The sequence below is a fragment of the Nematolebias whitei genome, chromosome 5 (assembly GCF_014905685.2).
Source record: "Nematolebias whitei isolate Nwh7 chromosome 5, NemWhi1, whole genome shotgun sequence".
NCBI classification, from domain to species: Eukaryota; Metazoa; Chordata; class Actinopteri; order Cyprinodontiformes; family Rivulidae; genus Nematolebias; species Nematolebias whitei.
In genome coordinates, this window is record NC_056502.1 from 35,199,477 (window position 1) to 35,215,768 (window position 16,292).

Here is a 16,292-nt window from a genome sequence, read left to right on the forward strand (position 1 = left end):
CCACACTTTGCAGACTGAAACAGCATTTATTTGTCTTGTGAAAGACGTAATTTATAGACCACCATCCTCCCTGAAGAGACATGTATACACAATAAAATGCCTGCACTGACACAAGAGCTGCAAACCTGAGTAAAGAATCAAAAATGACAACCTGACATCAGAAAAGCAATCAGCAGCAACGCATCCAGTTAGAAGATATCCAGCTCAGCTCTTACCGGAGTTCCTGCAATCGTCTCCTTGCTGAGGAACTTGGACAGAAAATGCCAGCAGGTCAGGAGCCAGTAAAGATTCAGGCTTGCGAATCTCATTCAGCCAGCGACTCGTATGAAGCTCTTTGGTGTCAGATGGGCCCTGGATTAGAGGAACCAACTTTTCCTTTACTCCTTCTCCTGAACCTAAAAGACAAAAGTTTTCATTGTAAAATATCTCCTAACCTGTTTTTTTCTTTGTATTTGGTCAATTATGAATTATTATATTTCTGTTGATCTGGTTTTTGATGCAATGATTTATTTCTTCACTTTTACATCAAACTGTTTTAAGTCCTTGGTTCTACAACATCATATCCCTGCAGAACTGGCACTGCAACTAATATAAGCAGAATTAACCAAAGTGAAAGGGTTCAATGGCCTTTCATTGTTTGTACAATTTTATGAAAGAGCAGATGGAACAACAACACTATGAAGAACAAGGCCAGAGGGCACCGACAGCGAGTCTGCTAGTGTCAAAGTTTTAAATGTGTAAAATGTTTACTGGAAAAAACAATTAAAAAACAGTTAAAGAAAAACCTTTCTATATCTGTGGTGGTGAGTTTGCTTCTGTACAAAAAACATGTTTATATTGTTCAATAAATCTGATAGATTAAGAATTATGGAAATTAATTGCACGTGCGTTTCTGTCTTTGCATTTCTACTATTAGACCGTCGTGAGACAGGTTAGTGTTCCCGTACTGATGATGTGTTGATGCAACAGGAATCCTGCTCAGTACAAGAGGAACCGCAGGTTCAGACATTTGGTGTGTGTGCTTGGCTGTGGATCCAATGGGGCGAAGCTACCATCTGTGGGATTATGACTGAACGCCTCTCAGTCACAATCCTGCATAGACGCAACGATACCCAAGTGCCGCGGATCCTTGGTTGGTCTAAGACAGCTGGCTCCGGCCAGTGCGGAGAGCCTCCCGCAACCAGGACGAGGTGCGGCCTCATCGAACGTGCACTGCACGAGGGTGAGGTGCTCAATGACTCGCAGGACCAGATTCTGGGTCGGGGTTTCGTAAATAGCAGAGCAGCTCTCTCGCAGCAATCTACTGAAAGACAGTCCACGATCCAACTTTAGTGGGCAGCTATGGTTGAGTGGTTAGAGCAGTTGACGTTCAATGGGAGAGCTGGGGGTTCGATTCCACCAGCAGTCACATGCTGAAGTGTCCTTGGGCAAGACACTGAACCCCTCATTGCCTCTGATGTGTGTCCCATCAGTGTATGGATGTGATAAAGCTCTGATTATTCTTTGTACATTCATAGTAGAGTGAATGGGTAAATGAGGCCACAAGTTGTGTTGTAAAGCACTTTCAGTATCCAACAATTTTCAGTCAGGTCGTCTGGACAGTTTTTTTTTTTTGTGCTGAAACTTTTCACCTGACTGACAATTGTTGGATGGTATACCTGAATTATTGAGCATGGACTTTGTTGGTTTTGAACCAGTTTGACATGACTGTCGACGAGGAAGAGGGCTGGCACCAGAGGAGGAGGCGTGCCAAAGAGACCGTCTTAGCACCAACATAACTGGTTTGTTCCACTTTGGAGTAAGCTCTTGGGGGAAGAATCAGTTTTGTGTTGTGTGTTTCCTTGACTGATGAAGCCTTCTGGATGGAAGGTGAAACGTTTCAGCACAAAAAAAAAAAAAAAAAAAAAAAGAAACCGTCCAGATGACTTGACTGAAAATTGTTGGATTGTATACCTGGATTATTGAGCCTGGACTTTGTTCACTGAGTATCTTAATAACATACAAATGTGCTATACAATACAGAACATTTACCATTTAATCATTCACTATTATTGAATTAATAATTACAGCTACCTTACATCCAGTCTGACAAACATCGTGAGCAGTTTGACCCTGTGAACTCGTCGCTATGACACTAGTTCAATAAAATCTTTACTGTCAAAGACATCACCATAGCTCAGTGACAACATCCCAAGAAAAAAACAGCAGCTGAATCAGATAACTGGAAAGGAACCAAGATTTACCATGAGCAGGAGGAATGGAGAGACAGAGTGTAAGAAAGTATGACTTCAAGAAAGTCAAAGAAGAGTCTAGTCTGTCTCACTCTTTCCCTCCTACACAGGCAGTAAAGTTTTAACAGGGCACAGCTGTACACACCTGGGGTCCTGGCGCACACTTTTACAGCTCCCACAGTTCCCGAGGCACATTTAACCATCGCACGGCTGCAGAACTTCAGCTCCAGGTTTTGGACCAAGCCTTCAAGAGTCGGTGACGGGCCTGGATATTTCACACCTAATAAAACAAAAGAGAGAGAAAGAAAAGTGAATATGAACTGCAGTCCGACAACTTTAAAACACTCCTTCTGTGGCTTCGTTAAACACTTAATTAGCTTTAAATTGCTCTGGAACAACAATATTGACAAAAAGAAGGCATCAAAATGAACCGACTCACACACAAGGTTAAGAAAATGTATTTTACAAAAATCATGCAAGATCTTCTGTGCTCAGTTTAATGGTAACGATGGTTTCAAGCAAGAACTGTGTAGGTCTTTTAAGAAGTAGTTGTCTTAATAGTAGTTTATTGTGGAAGGATTTTCTGGCATCCATCTTTTTATGATGTGTTTGTGTGTGTAGGGGGATTAATGGGTATGCATAAAATAATAATAAATTGGTGTTTTTTATGTTTGCAGACCATTCGGAGCACAGAAGGGAGAAGGTAGAAAACAAGCAGGCTGACTGAAAAACATTATGGAGTAAAGGAAGTTCTGTGCCAAGCAGCCTGTTGAGAGGAGCGAGGAAGATCCATCCATCAGCTGACACATTCTTCCATTGAGCTAAAGACTGGCCAAGAGAATGACACTGAATTCTTACATCATCTGCTCCAACAAGGCTTTACAAAACAATCTTCTTACAGCAACGCTGGTTCATTTCCGACAAGTGCCCTCAACCATTTTTATCCAACCTGGTTTACAATATGTGGATTTTACACTATTTTGCCATCACGTGCTTTTCATGAGACAATAACTATGGTTGTTTTCACACCTGATAGTCTGGTAGACTTGGTTTGATTGGGGACCAATATTCAGAACATTTGTTTACATTTTCAGCTGATGCGGTTCACATTAACACTGCACTGAGTCAATCGAGCCAACCTGTCCCCCCCTCCCCCCTCCCCTGTGGTGGCGCTGCACCAAAAACTACTGAAGGAAATGACACAAAAACCTCTGAAGAAGACACTGAGCACAGCTTACTTCAGGAAGTAAAAACAAAAATGGAGTGGCGTCAAATTTTAGCGGTTTTAGGATTTCTGTTTCGTCTGGGGCTCATGTGCCAAACAAACATTTTTCAACAATGGACTCAGCATGAGCGGAAGATGAGGCAGAAGACCATGGAGAATGTTTTTCACACAAGGTGGCTGACAGCTCCGTATGAGGTAAGAGAAATGCGTATTTGTTTTGGTTGTATTTACACAGCATGCCCTGCACTGTAGTCCCCAGCATGGTTCGAATGCATTGTGGTATCGGTTGAAGTGAAATCTATAGATTTATAGATTTCATTTCAACCGGACCGAGACCTAGGTTTTTAGGTGGACCAGGGTTCGCTTTTTTGGTTCGCATCAGAGTTCGATTGCACGTTCACACCTCCCCACTTGAACCGGACTTCCTAGGCAAACGGACTAGAGTTTGATTAAAGCGGACTAAACAGGGCTGATGTGAATGCACCGCCTCTCCGTGCATACGTGGGTTTTCTCCGGGTACTCCGGTTTCCTCCCACAGACCAAAAACATGCAAGTTGGGCTGATTGGTAACTCTAAATTGTCTCTAGGTGTGTGTGACAGAGTGAATGGTTGTTTGTCTCGTTTGTCTCTATGTGTCCCAGTGATGGACTTGTGACCCGTCCAGGGTGTACCCCGCCCCTCGCACAGTGATTGCTGGACATGGGCACCGACGACCCCCGTGACCCAAAATGGAAGAAGCGGGTAAAAAATAATGGATGGATAGAAAATTGACATTTACCGTTATTTATAAAATGGTTACAAAAAAATATGTGCATCTGTAGAAATGCATTATTTTCAAATTCTTGAGTTTGTTTTTAGAATTATAATACTGTCAGACATTTATAAACTTTACAAGTAAAAACATACAAAATGCTACTAATGTAAAATATCTGTACTGGATGTGTTTTATAAAAACAAGGTAGAATTACTGTTGCATGTTCGCCAAGTATGTGATTCTCTGGGTTACAGACTTTTCTAAAAGCAGCTTTAAGTCAATCACTCAAGTTAATGAGATGAGACAGCAGGTTTGGTTAGGGGCACACCTCTCCATCAATACAGCAAGCTCATTATTAGTTCTTCCTTTTTTTTTTTTTTTTTTTTTAAAGAGTGTAACAAGAAAAAAAATGTTTTCAGTCCAGCACAAGTATTTCCAAATAACCTGTGTGTTTACACTCAGGAGAAATGTTCTTGCATGAAAAGGGTGAATCCTTGAGCTGTTATGTAAAGACTAAACAAAAATAGTGAGAAAAAGGTTATGGCAGGTTTAAGGTTTAAAAGGTTAATTTCTAAGTGAAGCTCTGGACCACAAAGATTTAGCAAAAACACCATGGTTCCTCTGACCATGAAGGTAGAAACTTGTCTTGAATTTCAAAGAGTTCCAACCTCACATTAAATGTTATTTATCGTTTAGAACTGCGCCTTTCAACCAAAACATTAAAAAATGGATAGTTTTAAAGGGAACAAAAACGTAAATTCCCCACTCATCACTACTTAGGTCTCACCAGAAGCTCCCGTAAACATCTGATGAAACTCGTGAAGGTTTGTGTAGATTTCATCTGTAATACAAATGCATTTTTATTGTTGGCCTGAGAGTGTGTGGATAAAGGCAGGATTTGAGTAGTCACATAAATACCACACTTAAGCACAGGAATTACTGGAAATTGCTAAAATCCCTAACCACCAACTTCCCTTCTCCCTCTCTTTGAGACAAATTACCAATCAACCTCTTCACCTGCTGTCTGAGAGGCCCTCTACAAGCACAGATGGAAGATGGTAACGTTAATAACCCTCCTGCAGACTCTCTGCCACACAATATATCTGCAGGTCAAACAGCAATGAATGTCTCTCTGTGGCTTTGGAAGCTGACGTCTCCAACAGTTTCCTCTGTTTTTATGGTTGAGGCAGGTGGTAGATCAATTCTTGTGTCCTTATGTTTTATTAAAGTTTGAAAGAATCCTGTGTGGAATATTGTATATTTATCAGAACCTCCTACTTACAAGGCAGTCCAGTTAGTGGACCGATTCTATATCACATGTATATCCCAACTAACTACTGCTGTACAAAACAAACTTAGCATCATAAAAGTAAACAAACTCAATGTTGCATTGCTCCGTAAGGGCCGATATCAATAAAGTCCAAGCACATAAAATAAAGAATTCAAATCAATTTATTCTTGAGTAATCCTATATTTGTACAACAGTTCAGGCTTTTGTTCTTGACATATATTTGTCAAATAAAAGTCTGTGTTGCCATCTTAAAAAAAAAAGCTAATAATATCAATGCATTACAGATAAGTATTTTCCATAAATCTTTTAGAAGTTCTATGTCATGTAGGACCAGAGGGAAAGATGGGAGAAATGCTTAGGTATTACATTAAGATCTATTCTCTTCTCCCCTGGAAACTATATAACTACAGAGATTTTTCATATAATGTCTGCAACAGACATTTGGCTACATTATTAAGTGTTTCCCAGTGAACCTAAAAAGCGCATGACATGTCTAAAATAAATGCCCAGAATATCATTTAGAATAAATATTGAGATACGGTGACCAGTTGTCCCATTTCAAAACAGCACTGAAGGGAAAATGAGAGCAAAAGTGATGAGTGGGCCATGCACATAAACTGATGGTTCCCAAGAGTCTGGAAAAGATGGAGATGTAAGTGCAAGCCAATCTGGAACATGACAGGGGCCGTTCCTTCCACTCTGCTCTTTGATAAATAGCACCAGGGGTATCGCTAACATATCCCGTTTGCCCACGTAGATGTCCAAAAGGGCACGTTGCACCTGCTAAGATGGTGGTTGTTGCACAGAGGGCAGGGGGTCTTGAGAATGTTATGTCCAGCTGTTAGACTATAAAACTGTGGGGTGTACAGAATAAGTGAAAACACAAGGGGTGGTAAGTTTGTCAGCTTGAACAATGGTATTTTGTGTCTTTTATGTGCGTAAGGTGCATTTGCGCATAACGCAACCAGGCGTGAGTGTGTGTGTGTGATTAAGTGACCGAGTGAGTGAATGTCTATGGAGCTGTTACTCGTCAAGCAAAAGCAGGTGCAAGAAGTTCATAAACACACAGCTAGAGGTCAGAGGGCACGCCACTCCATCAAACACTAAGAGGGCAACAGCCAAACCTAAAAACTTGTGTGAAATGTTGAGACAATGAAGAAAAAGTGTGACACGAGTCAGTAAAGCATTATTAAAGGGCAGAACAATCTGAAAAAGACTAGGTAAGAATCTAGTGTAACGTACACTCATTACATAAGATGTTGTCAATTGCTATGTTGACAACATACACATGATGTACAACTATATTAAAAGAGCCACATCAATCTATACACGAGGTTCATAAGAACCACCACCTTTGTTGAGTCAGTTTTCAGCTCCTGCTTTGGAATAGACATATTTTAAGCTTAATAAGTACTAACAACAAGAGGTAGTTCAACACAATGTACGATGATTGGCACATCAAACCCTTCCATCATCTACACTCTTAAAGTTAAAGTACATTTGCCTTGATAAAGTATAAGCTAGTACCTAACTTGTTCTTTAAACAAAGTAGACTGAACCGCTGTATTGCTCAGTATTACCTGGCTCCTAAAACTTCTCGTTCTGAACATACACTGCCTGGGCAAAAACAAGTAGTCACCTGGATTTAACTACGCAAATAGGTACGAGCCTCCTGTTGGATAATTACTGCATGTGACGATTATCTTTCAGCTGCAACAAGTTATTTAACCCCAGCTGGTGCAATGAGTTGTTTCTCATTTTTTAAACAACCACGTTGAAAGACATCGCGTGGTCGTGGAAAAGATGTCAGTCTGTTTGAGAAGGATCAAATCATTGGCATCAAGCAGAGAAAACATCTAAGATATTGCAGAAACTACTAAAATTAGGTTAAGAACTGTCCAACGCATTATTAAAAACTGGAAGGATAGTGGCGACCCATCGTCCTCGAGGAAGAAATGTGGCCAGAAAAAAACTGTGGCCTACTGTACAAGCCTGTGGGGGCAGTCTATGATCTGGGGTTACTGCAGTTGGTCAGGTCTAGGTTCAGCAACAGTATGTGCTCAAAGAACGAGGTCAGCTGAATATACTGAATGACCAGGTTATTCCATCAATTGATTTTTTTCTTCCCTGATGGCACGGACATATTCCAAGATGACAATGCCAGGATTCATCGGGCTCGAATTGTGAAAGAATGGTTCTGGGAGCATGAGACATCACTTTCACACATGGATTAGCCACCACAGAATCCAGACTTTAAACCCATTGAGAATCTTTGGGATGTGTTGGAGAAAGCTTTGTGCAGTGGTCAGAATGTGCCTTCATCAATGCAAGATCTTGGTGACAAATTAATGCAACACTGGATGGAAATAGATCTGGTGACATTGCAGAAGCTTATTGAAACAATGTCACAGAGAATGCATGTTGTAATCAAAGCTAAAGGCGGTCCAATGAAATATTTATGTACAACCTTTTTTTTTGGTAGTGACTTTTTTTTTGGGACAGGAAGTGTATGTACTGGTAGCACTTTTTCAAATGCCACATTAAAATTCAACCCAAAGACCCACGACACACAGCTCCAACTACAGAGTCCTCCGAAGTTAACTATAATATCCGTTACTGTGGGGGTTGTGCTTGTAACTGTCGTAAGCAGACCTGGTTTTGCACCATCCTTAATCAATAAAATGCAAATAGGGCTGCAGAATGCATCAAAAGTGTAACGCATTTAAGTTTTGACCACCAATAATATTGTTGATCATTTGAAACAACAATCCATACCCTTCATGTCCATATCTAGTTTAGAAGATTGTAGAGGGTAACATGATGACAGAAAAAAAGGCAAACATTAGGAAAATGTGCATTTTTTGCAACTGGTGTGATTAGCATAATATTCAACAACAATAATACAATCACCTGTTTTTTTATATGGTATAGCCTTAGCTGGGAAAAAAAAAGGTCCTATAAAAATTACAGTATGTGATGGTCAACGCCTGCAAACGCAGCTAAGTTGACTCCTCTCGTCATCAGTTTTACAATAAAGAATTGGATTTATTTTGAACACTATTTGGGGATTTGATTCAATGCAAAACTGTTAAAGCCAGACCTTTTCAAGTAGATCAGAAATTCTGCTTCTTCATTTTGTTTACTACCAGACAGCTGTCTTCCAGTCCTTACTGCTGGCACAAAAACTGCAATAATGCAATAAAGTGCAAATGACAAGCAAACTGCCAAATGCAGTAAGCAACCACAACAGCAGCTATGTTCACATATTTTCTGCACATCTCCTGAGCTTTTGAAAACAGCAAGAGTACCTGTATTTGTGGCATAAGCACATCATATAAATGGAATGGTAAATGGACTGTACTTATATAGCGCCTTTCTATCTTATTTCAAGACACTCAAAGCTCTTTACAACACAATCGATGTCCTCATTTACCCATTCATACAGCACTCTACTAGATCTATACGAAGCTAATTGAACAAATCATTCTAATGAGAACCACAAAGTCCATGCTCAGTAATCCAGGTATACGATCCAACATTTTTCAGTCAGGTCATCTGGACAGTTTTTTGGGGGGGGGTTTTTTGTGCTGAAACGTTTCGCTTTCGATCCGGAAGGCTTCATCAGTCAAGGAAACAACAAAGCTGATTCTTCCCCCCAACAGCTTACTCCAAAGTGGAACAAACCAGTTCTGCTTGTGATAAAACGGTCTCTTTGGTACGCCCCCTCCTCCATTGCCGGCCCTCTTCCTTGCCGACAGTCTTGTCAAACTGGTTGAAAACCACAAATTCTAATGAGACTAATCAGAGTTTTAGATCACATTCATACACTGATGGGACACACATCAGAGGCTATGAGGGGTTCAGTGTCTTGCCCAGGGACACTTCAGCATGTGACTGCTGGTGGATTAGAACCCCCAACTCTTGCATTGGAGGACGACTGCTCTAACCACTCAGCCACAACCTCCCATCATATGAAAATATATTTTGTCTCTCCTGTTGATATTGTGCTGTTTTTTGTAATATGTAGACCTTTCCAATGATATGCACAGCAGACCCTGCTTCACACAAGGTATTAAATTAAAAACTTTCAGATGGGAACTCAAGAACTACAAGGGGAAGTCATGGTGCTTTATGCCCTGGTACTTAAGATACATAAAATCAACCTTAAATCAGAGGGAACAGGCTTGCAGGTTGTGGGCTCCAGGCAGTTTTAGAGAAACTGTACAAGAACATCAGTCACAAAAAAAAACCCATCTATCTATATCTATACATCTATATACAGTATATCTCCAAACAAACAAAAACTCAGAAACAGTGTCATGATTCAGAAGTATCTTTGTTTAAACACAATGATGCAAGTGCTGTATGAGATGAGGAGGATATACTTGGTGCCTATACCTAAATTGTTCATGTGCATCCAGATTACCATGTATATATGTTTGCATGCTTGTATGTGCAAGACTTCTGAAGAACTGAAAGCCATATTTGTTATACTAGGCTTAAGACTTTCCTTTTTTCTAAATCCTATAGTTAGGGTCAGCTTGGGTTTCCTGAGCTGTCCCTTAGTTATGCTGCTATAGGCTTAGACTGCTGGAGGACAAACTGACCACACTATTCACTCTGCTACTGCCTTAATCTGTTCAACCTGTTTTGTATTTGTAATTATTTTTTCTATCCTTAACATGTGTTTTGTTTTGTTTTTTTGTCTTTCACCTGCACCTGGACCTACCATTCTGTGTTCGTCTGTCTCTACTTCCTGTCCTCTCAACCAGCCGGTCAAAGCAGATGGCCGCTTGTCCTGAGCCTGGTTCTGTTGGAGGTTTCTTCCTTTTAAAAGGGAGTTTTTTCTTTCCACTGTTGTCACTGTGCTTGCTCAGGATGGGAGACTGTGATGAAGCCAAGATTCAACTTGTCTGCTGGATTCCTTAGATAGAGAACTTTACTAATTGGCTTTTATGTATTTGAATGTTTCTGTAAAGTGCCCTGAGACAACTTTGTTGTGATTTGGAACTATATAAATAAACTGAATTGAATTATACAAGTATAATGTTGCACCTGGTCAATCCATATTCAAACAATGGGACAAATATGTCTGTATATCTTTACATTCACTATCACTATGCTAATTCAAATCTCCAAAACATACTTTTTTATTTAAACCTTCATTTTACCAGGAAGAAATCCATTGAGATTATTAATCAACAACAAAAACAAAAACAATGTATGTTTTAAGGCAAAAAATATATATGCAGATAGATAGGAAATAGATAGGTAAGAAAACGGTGGATGGTTGAATTATTATATATTTTATTTAATTTCTGTTTTTAGCTTGAAACTTATTTAAGCCAGTAATTTTAAAATGTGAAACAAATAAGTTACATGTGTCTACTATTAAAAGGCGTAGCTGCAAATTCCATGCAAAGGTTGCCTTGATCCCTGCTCTTCTAATATCTTACTTTCTTTGCCAAATCTATTCTAAAGGACATGGCAAATGCCTTACGTTTGTACCACAGAGCTAACATTTCCCGAGTATTTTACATTGTTTGATGCCCTCTTGAAAATGAGGCAAATGTTATAATATATGTTGCAACACTTCATGGTTGTTACAACTAACCCAGATTTGTAGCCATGATCTAGCTTGAATTATTGCAGCTAAAGCTGCATAAACAATTTGCATAGAATGCATCTACACACAAACAAACAAATAGATATTACCGGTATTCAAATTTGTCCAGGGTGTCCCTCGCCTCTCACACAGTGATGGCTGGACATGGGCACCAGTGACCCCCGCAACTCAAACAGGGATGGATGGATGGCCCATTTTACAACCATAGCTGGTCTCCCCCACACAGGTATGTGGTATGTACCACATACCACGTACCACAGGTATGTGGTACATGAACATAATGTGTTACGACAGCAAATTACAAAGTAACAACCACATGACTGGTACTGTAAAAAACATACCAGCTATGTTATAATTCAAGACAACACCTTCTACAGAGTTATAGTTTCATCGGCTTGTTTTATATGGAATGGCAACTAGTTGACACTATGGCCAAACCCTGATGTGCAGGCCAAAGGACAAAGAAGGATAAAGTACTACAACCCCCAGTCTGGCAGTAGGCCCACAGCAGCTAGGGGGCTGACAGAAAAAGAGGTAGACATAGACGAGCTGGGTAGCCTGAAAGCAGGCAGCTGAGCCATTAAGTGCTGATGCAGAAACAATAACTGTCTCTCCTAAGTCAGGAGGGGCTGAAGTAGAAGCAGTAAGTAGGAGCAGGTCTGCTGGCACCTTGCCCAGAACTGACACACAGCAGAAATAGACACATGCAGGGAGAGTGGGACAGGAAAACAGACAAGGAAAACCAGTAGTGGTTTGTCCTACAGCCTAAAGCTTTTTTAGTCAAACACACATCTGCTGTGGATACCTTCTGTACAACTTTCACAATGTCTTATCGTTCCAGGAACAGGGATGTATGAAGAAAAATGAAATAAATGTGTATAATTTCTTGTTAGTGGAGTTTGTTGCAACACATCTGACATCACACACTTTTTTTTAAGTTAACTTTACTTGGACATAAAAGACCAATAATGACAGATATTAACAAACATCCGCAACTGTTTTTTTTTGTTTTTTTTTGACAAATGAGTTTAGTCAAAAGACCCCAAAGTTAACTTGTACACACAAAACATAAGTTTTAAAAATTAAATTATCAATATTGATAAAGTTCAGTCAAAGCAGAAACAAGGGAACACTCAAGTAGTGAGTAATGAGATCCCTTTACTGATAACAGTCCAGTCGGGCTGCATTCAACAAACTGAACAAAAGTTGCATTATTTGTGTATCAAGTCCTATTCACTGCTTGTACCAGTCATGTCATGGCATAAAGACAGTAATGGAGTGTAAGTGCTGGTGGTAGCACAAGCTGGGGGTCTCGTTTTCATAATTTCCATCCCCTCCAGGTGCTGCCTTTTTGTCTCTCCACTAAAGCAATGACATATGTTCTCTACGTATTCAAACCACCGTTCCCTCTGCCACTGAATTACCACAATTAAGGAATTTTCATGCGGAAGCAATTTGGCAAACACTAATGTGCCGAGGCAGCACCGTTTTTAAGACAGCAAAGGGGTGTTTTGTGGTGGAACAGAAGGGAACATGCAAGAAAGAAAAAAAAGTCACAAAATAAGGGAAATACAGAACAGAGCATTACACAGGAAGAGAATGATGCTCGGAAGAGAAGGAGAAATATGCCATGTAGCAGAACTGCCATTTATATGGAGATAATTAACCAGTGGTAAGATAGGCCATTAAACACTACTCTAAATGAGAAGGCCTCCCTCTCAACCTCTTCTATCCTCAGTCTAATGCTGCCCTGACAAATTTGGTTCGAGTATGAAACGGGTATTCTTGCTTTGAAGTCAGCGCCAGCATGGAATACCAAAGTGGTTCCACCAAGATGCTCAAAATGTCAGACCACAGCTGATGACGTTAAAACAGCCTCTTCATTCCTTAAACAGAACTTTGAAATAATGAAACTTCAAATGTGACAGCTCTGTGACTCTATAACCCATGAAGGTTCGACTACTTGTGAGTTTCTCTTTATTCCACTTGTCCTTAGGGAGAGAATAAAAGACGAAACAAGCAGAGCATTCTTGTTTACTAATAATCCATGGAGATCAATATTTATGGCCGAGCTTTGAAGAGGCTGAGTGTGTTTGTGTGTGGTGGTAGCCAAGACTGGGGTTTCGGTGCTGCTGAGGCACTTCAATAGGAGTTGCAGTGGAAATTTATGGTGCTGTGACGTGAAGCTATGTGTTGAATTGGCACTAGTCACTGCCCTCAGATGGAACGACTGGCTCTCAACGGGGAGTCAGCTCTGCAAACAACAAGATGAAATAAATACAAACACATTTATCTGGGTCTGTCATTGATTCAGGGCTCGGTAACATCCAGAGTCTGCTTTGGCTGCTTTAAAAACTATTGTTCTCACAGTGGATTCCATTTCATGTTTGAGAAATTTGATGTATAACTTGAAACGAAATTATACTATTAATCAGCCTAACCACAAATAAACATTTTTTCTACATTTTATTTTTTTAATCAATTTTATTTTAGAAAAAAATAAAGCCTTGCATGGCATCAGTTTCTGCTTTAATAACTAGCTTTATTTCATGGATTCTTTCAGGAAGAACTTTTACACAACGTGTGCTCTGTTTAACACATTATCTGATGAAGTCAAACTGTGGATGCTGACACTGTAAAGGACGGCATGGTTATTACCAGAGTAATGCTTTATAAACCGTGGCCAAAAGGGATTTGCATATCATATTTCAGTCTATCCTGCATACGGAAAATAAGTCCAACATTCCAGTACTAAATGGGAAAAGCTGAAATCTTAATAAATAAATACATAAAACCTCCTCAGCCCATGATTGGCAAGCCAACTGAAGTGCCATGCTTAATAATCAGCCAGGTTTCAAAAGCCATATTAGATCTCATTTAACAAGCATATTTTATCAATGTATCAAAAAAAGTTAGATGTCAAACTAATAAAAAAAAGCTCTCGAAATGTCTAAAATCACATTCTATTTTTCATTAAAAACAAAAGTGCTTTACCATTAACAGGGTAGCTTTCTTTGGCATGTGATTCTTTGATCTTTTGGTTTCTTTTTTCTGATTTTTTTTTCCGCCAGAAGCCTCGAGAAGGGTGTGAGAAAGATTAATGATAATTGTAGAACCACTGTGAGATTGATTTTCCTTTTACGAGAGACTGAACTCACAAATCAACTCTGCTGATAAAGGCTGTGTGTGTGTGGGTGTGTGTGTGTGTGTGTGTGTGTGTGTGCGTAGCTTATTTAGTTACTTAAATGGAGTATTCCATTTAAATGGAGGAGCATTAAATTTCCATGTAATCCAAAGTCCAACTGCGAGACGGCAACAAACTTCTGTTCATTGACTCAACTATTATCTCTCATTAGCTTATGACTGAAAGGAGCAAGAAAGAAATAGTAGACAGCTTCACTAAAACAAAAGAAAAGTAGGGAAAGCTCGAGTCTGGACTGACTTAAAACATCATCACAATCTGCCAGGAGCGGAGCGAGGGCCGTCTGTAGCTCATTGAAGTTTTCATTGACAAGAACCGTCTCAAGTTCCAGCCAAGATTTATTTATCGGTTCTCTGATGCTGACACAACGTGTTTTTAATGTCAGAAATGAGTTTGCGTATAGATGAAAAAGCTCCCTCTTTCTTTTCCCTCCAGCTTTCTTCCTGTCCTGATGTCAATTTGTGAAGCAGACAAGAAGACAGGAAGAATTTTCTCCCAAACCAATAAGTTACCTCTTCAAAGAAGTATGGATATTTGAGTGAGGGGCCAGGCCACGCTAAAACAGACATCTCAGGGTTTCTTTAAACTCCCCATTTCTTTACTGACATCTGTGACAACCGCAGACCAGAAAAAATGCTCTTGTCCTTCCGTCTTTCAGTCTCACTGTGGAACAATGAAACAGTATAAAAACAATCATTGTGACATAAGTGTGTGGGCACGGAAGATGACTGGAAAGTCTGCATATTCACCTTGCTTGTCTCCTTAAAAGATGAAGAAAATTAAGTTAGAGCATCATGATAGCCAAATTAATCAAAGAAAACTATACCATGAAACACCAGACAAACCTCTACAAACTAAAGGAGTGAAATCTCCAATTTCTGCTAGCGTCAGTTCAGCTGCATTATACGGATCAAAAAAAAAAAAAAAAGAAACGGAGGTGGGTGAAAACGAGGCATTAGAAATTAAACAATAAACCCTGGGACAAGGAAAAATAAAAAACTACAAAACGTCAGAGATCAGATTACAAAGAAGACAGTGATATGAAAATAGAAGTTTTTCCCTCTAATAACGCAGAGCCATTACTCAGCCTTACTGTGCCGCAGCGTCACAGGGGGATTTGAGTCAGACTTGGGCTCCTGAATCCAGTTAGATCACAGGGCTATGAACTGCTAACCATGACAGGAGCAGCCTTTTTCATGCTGTGCAAAAATGCGTAAAAACTATTGTTGACTTGATCTAAAGAAATACATTTGTTTCTAAGCAATAGTTTATATCAGTGAAGAAACCTACAAATAAGTTGTACAATTTGACCTTGCAACACTTTTTCAGCAGTTCTATTTTGGTTCGACGACCCCAAATCCACCATCCTCCCTCTCCCCATTTTACGTGTGGAGAAGTAAAAACAAAGGACTTGTTTTAATAATGATACCATGATGAGTGAGACCACAAGTCCTGTTCTAATATTATCAACATGCCTTCAGTTGCTATGCAATGAGAACATGGACCTGCTGTATGCAAACATTCCTCAGTCATTTGCCTTAAATGGGATCATATGGTGCGAGTTCAGAAGTACATATATGATCCAGTAATGAAAGAGGTGGGCATGCATCTGTTCATTCAGTTGTTTCTTTGTCCGTGTGCCTAACCTCACACTCAATTAGGTGCCAGAGCTAGGCTTAATAAAAGGAACCAATGGCCAGTAGTAATGTTGAGAACTTAGGTCAATCCCAAGCTCTCAGCCTCTTTAGTTCTCTCTTTCTGTCACTTTTCTCTTCAACCTTTAGATTCTTTCATTTTTCATTTGGTTGGCTGGTTATAACATTCACTCTCTTCTTCTGTTCTTTCTCCCCAGGATCTGTCATGCTAAAGCTATGTCACAGCTCATATATCCCCCAGCAATCATCCAGAACATGGCTAGTGACCACCATCAACCAACTTCCATCAGACCCCCTCCCTGTTTGTC

At 39.9% G+C, this 16,292-nt stretch overlaps 1 protein-coding gene across 1 annotated transcript in view; it reads right to left on the reverse strand.

Annotated features, from left to right (window-relative positions):
* Nucleotides 1-204: 204 nt before the first annotated feature.
* The window catches only part of LOC119410392 (vacuolar protein sorting-associated protein 13B), a 98,388-nt gene continuing 82,300 nt past the window's right edge, over nt 205-16,292 (reverse strand). The window contains exons 16-17 of the mRNA XM_037677303.1: nt 2,377-2,511; nt 205-395 (exon numbers count right to left, since the gene is read on the reverse strand). Of these exons, the coding sequence (XP_037533231.1) occupies nt 205-395; nt 2,377-2,511 (326 nt within the window). The remainder of the gene's footprint in view (nt 396-2,376; nt 2,512-16,292) is intronic.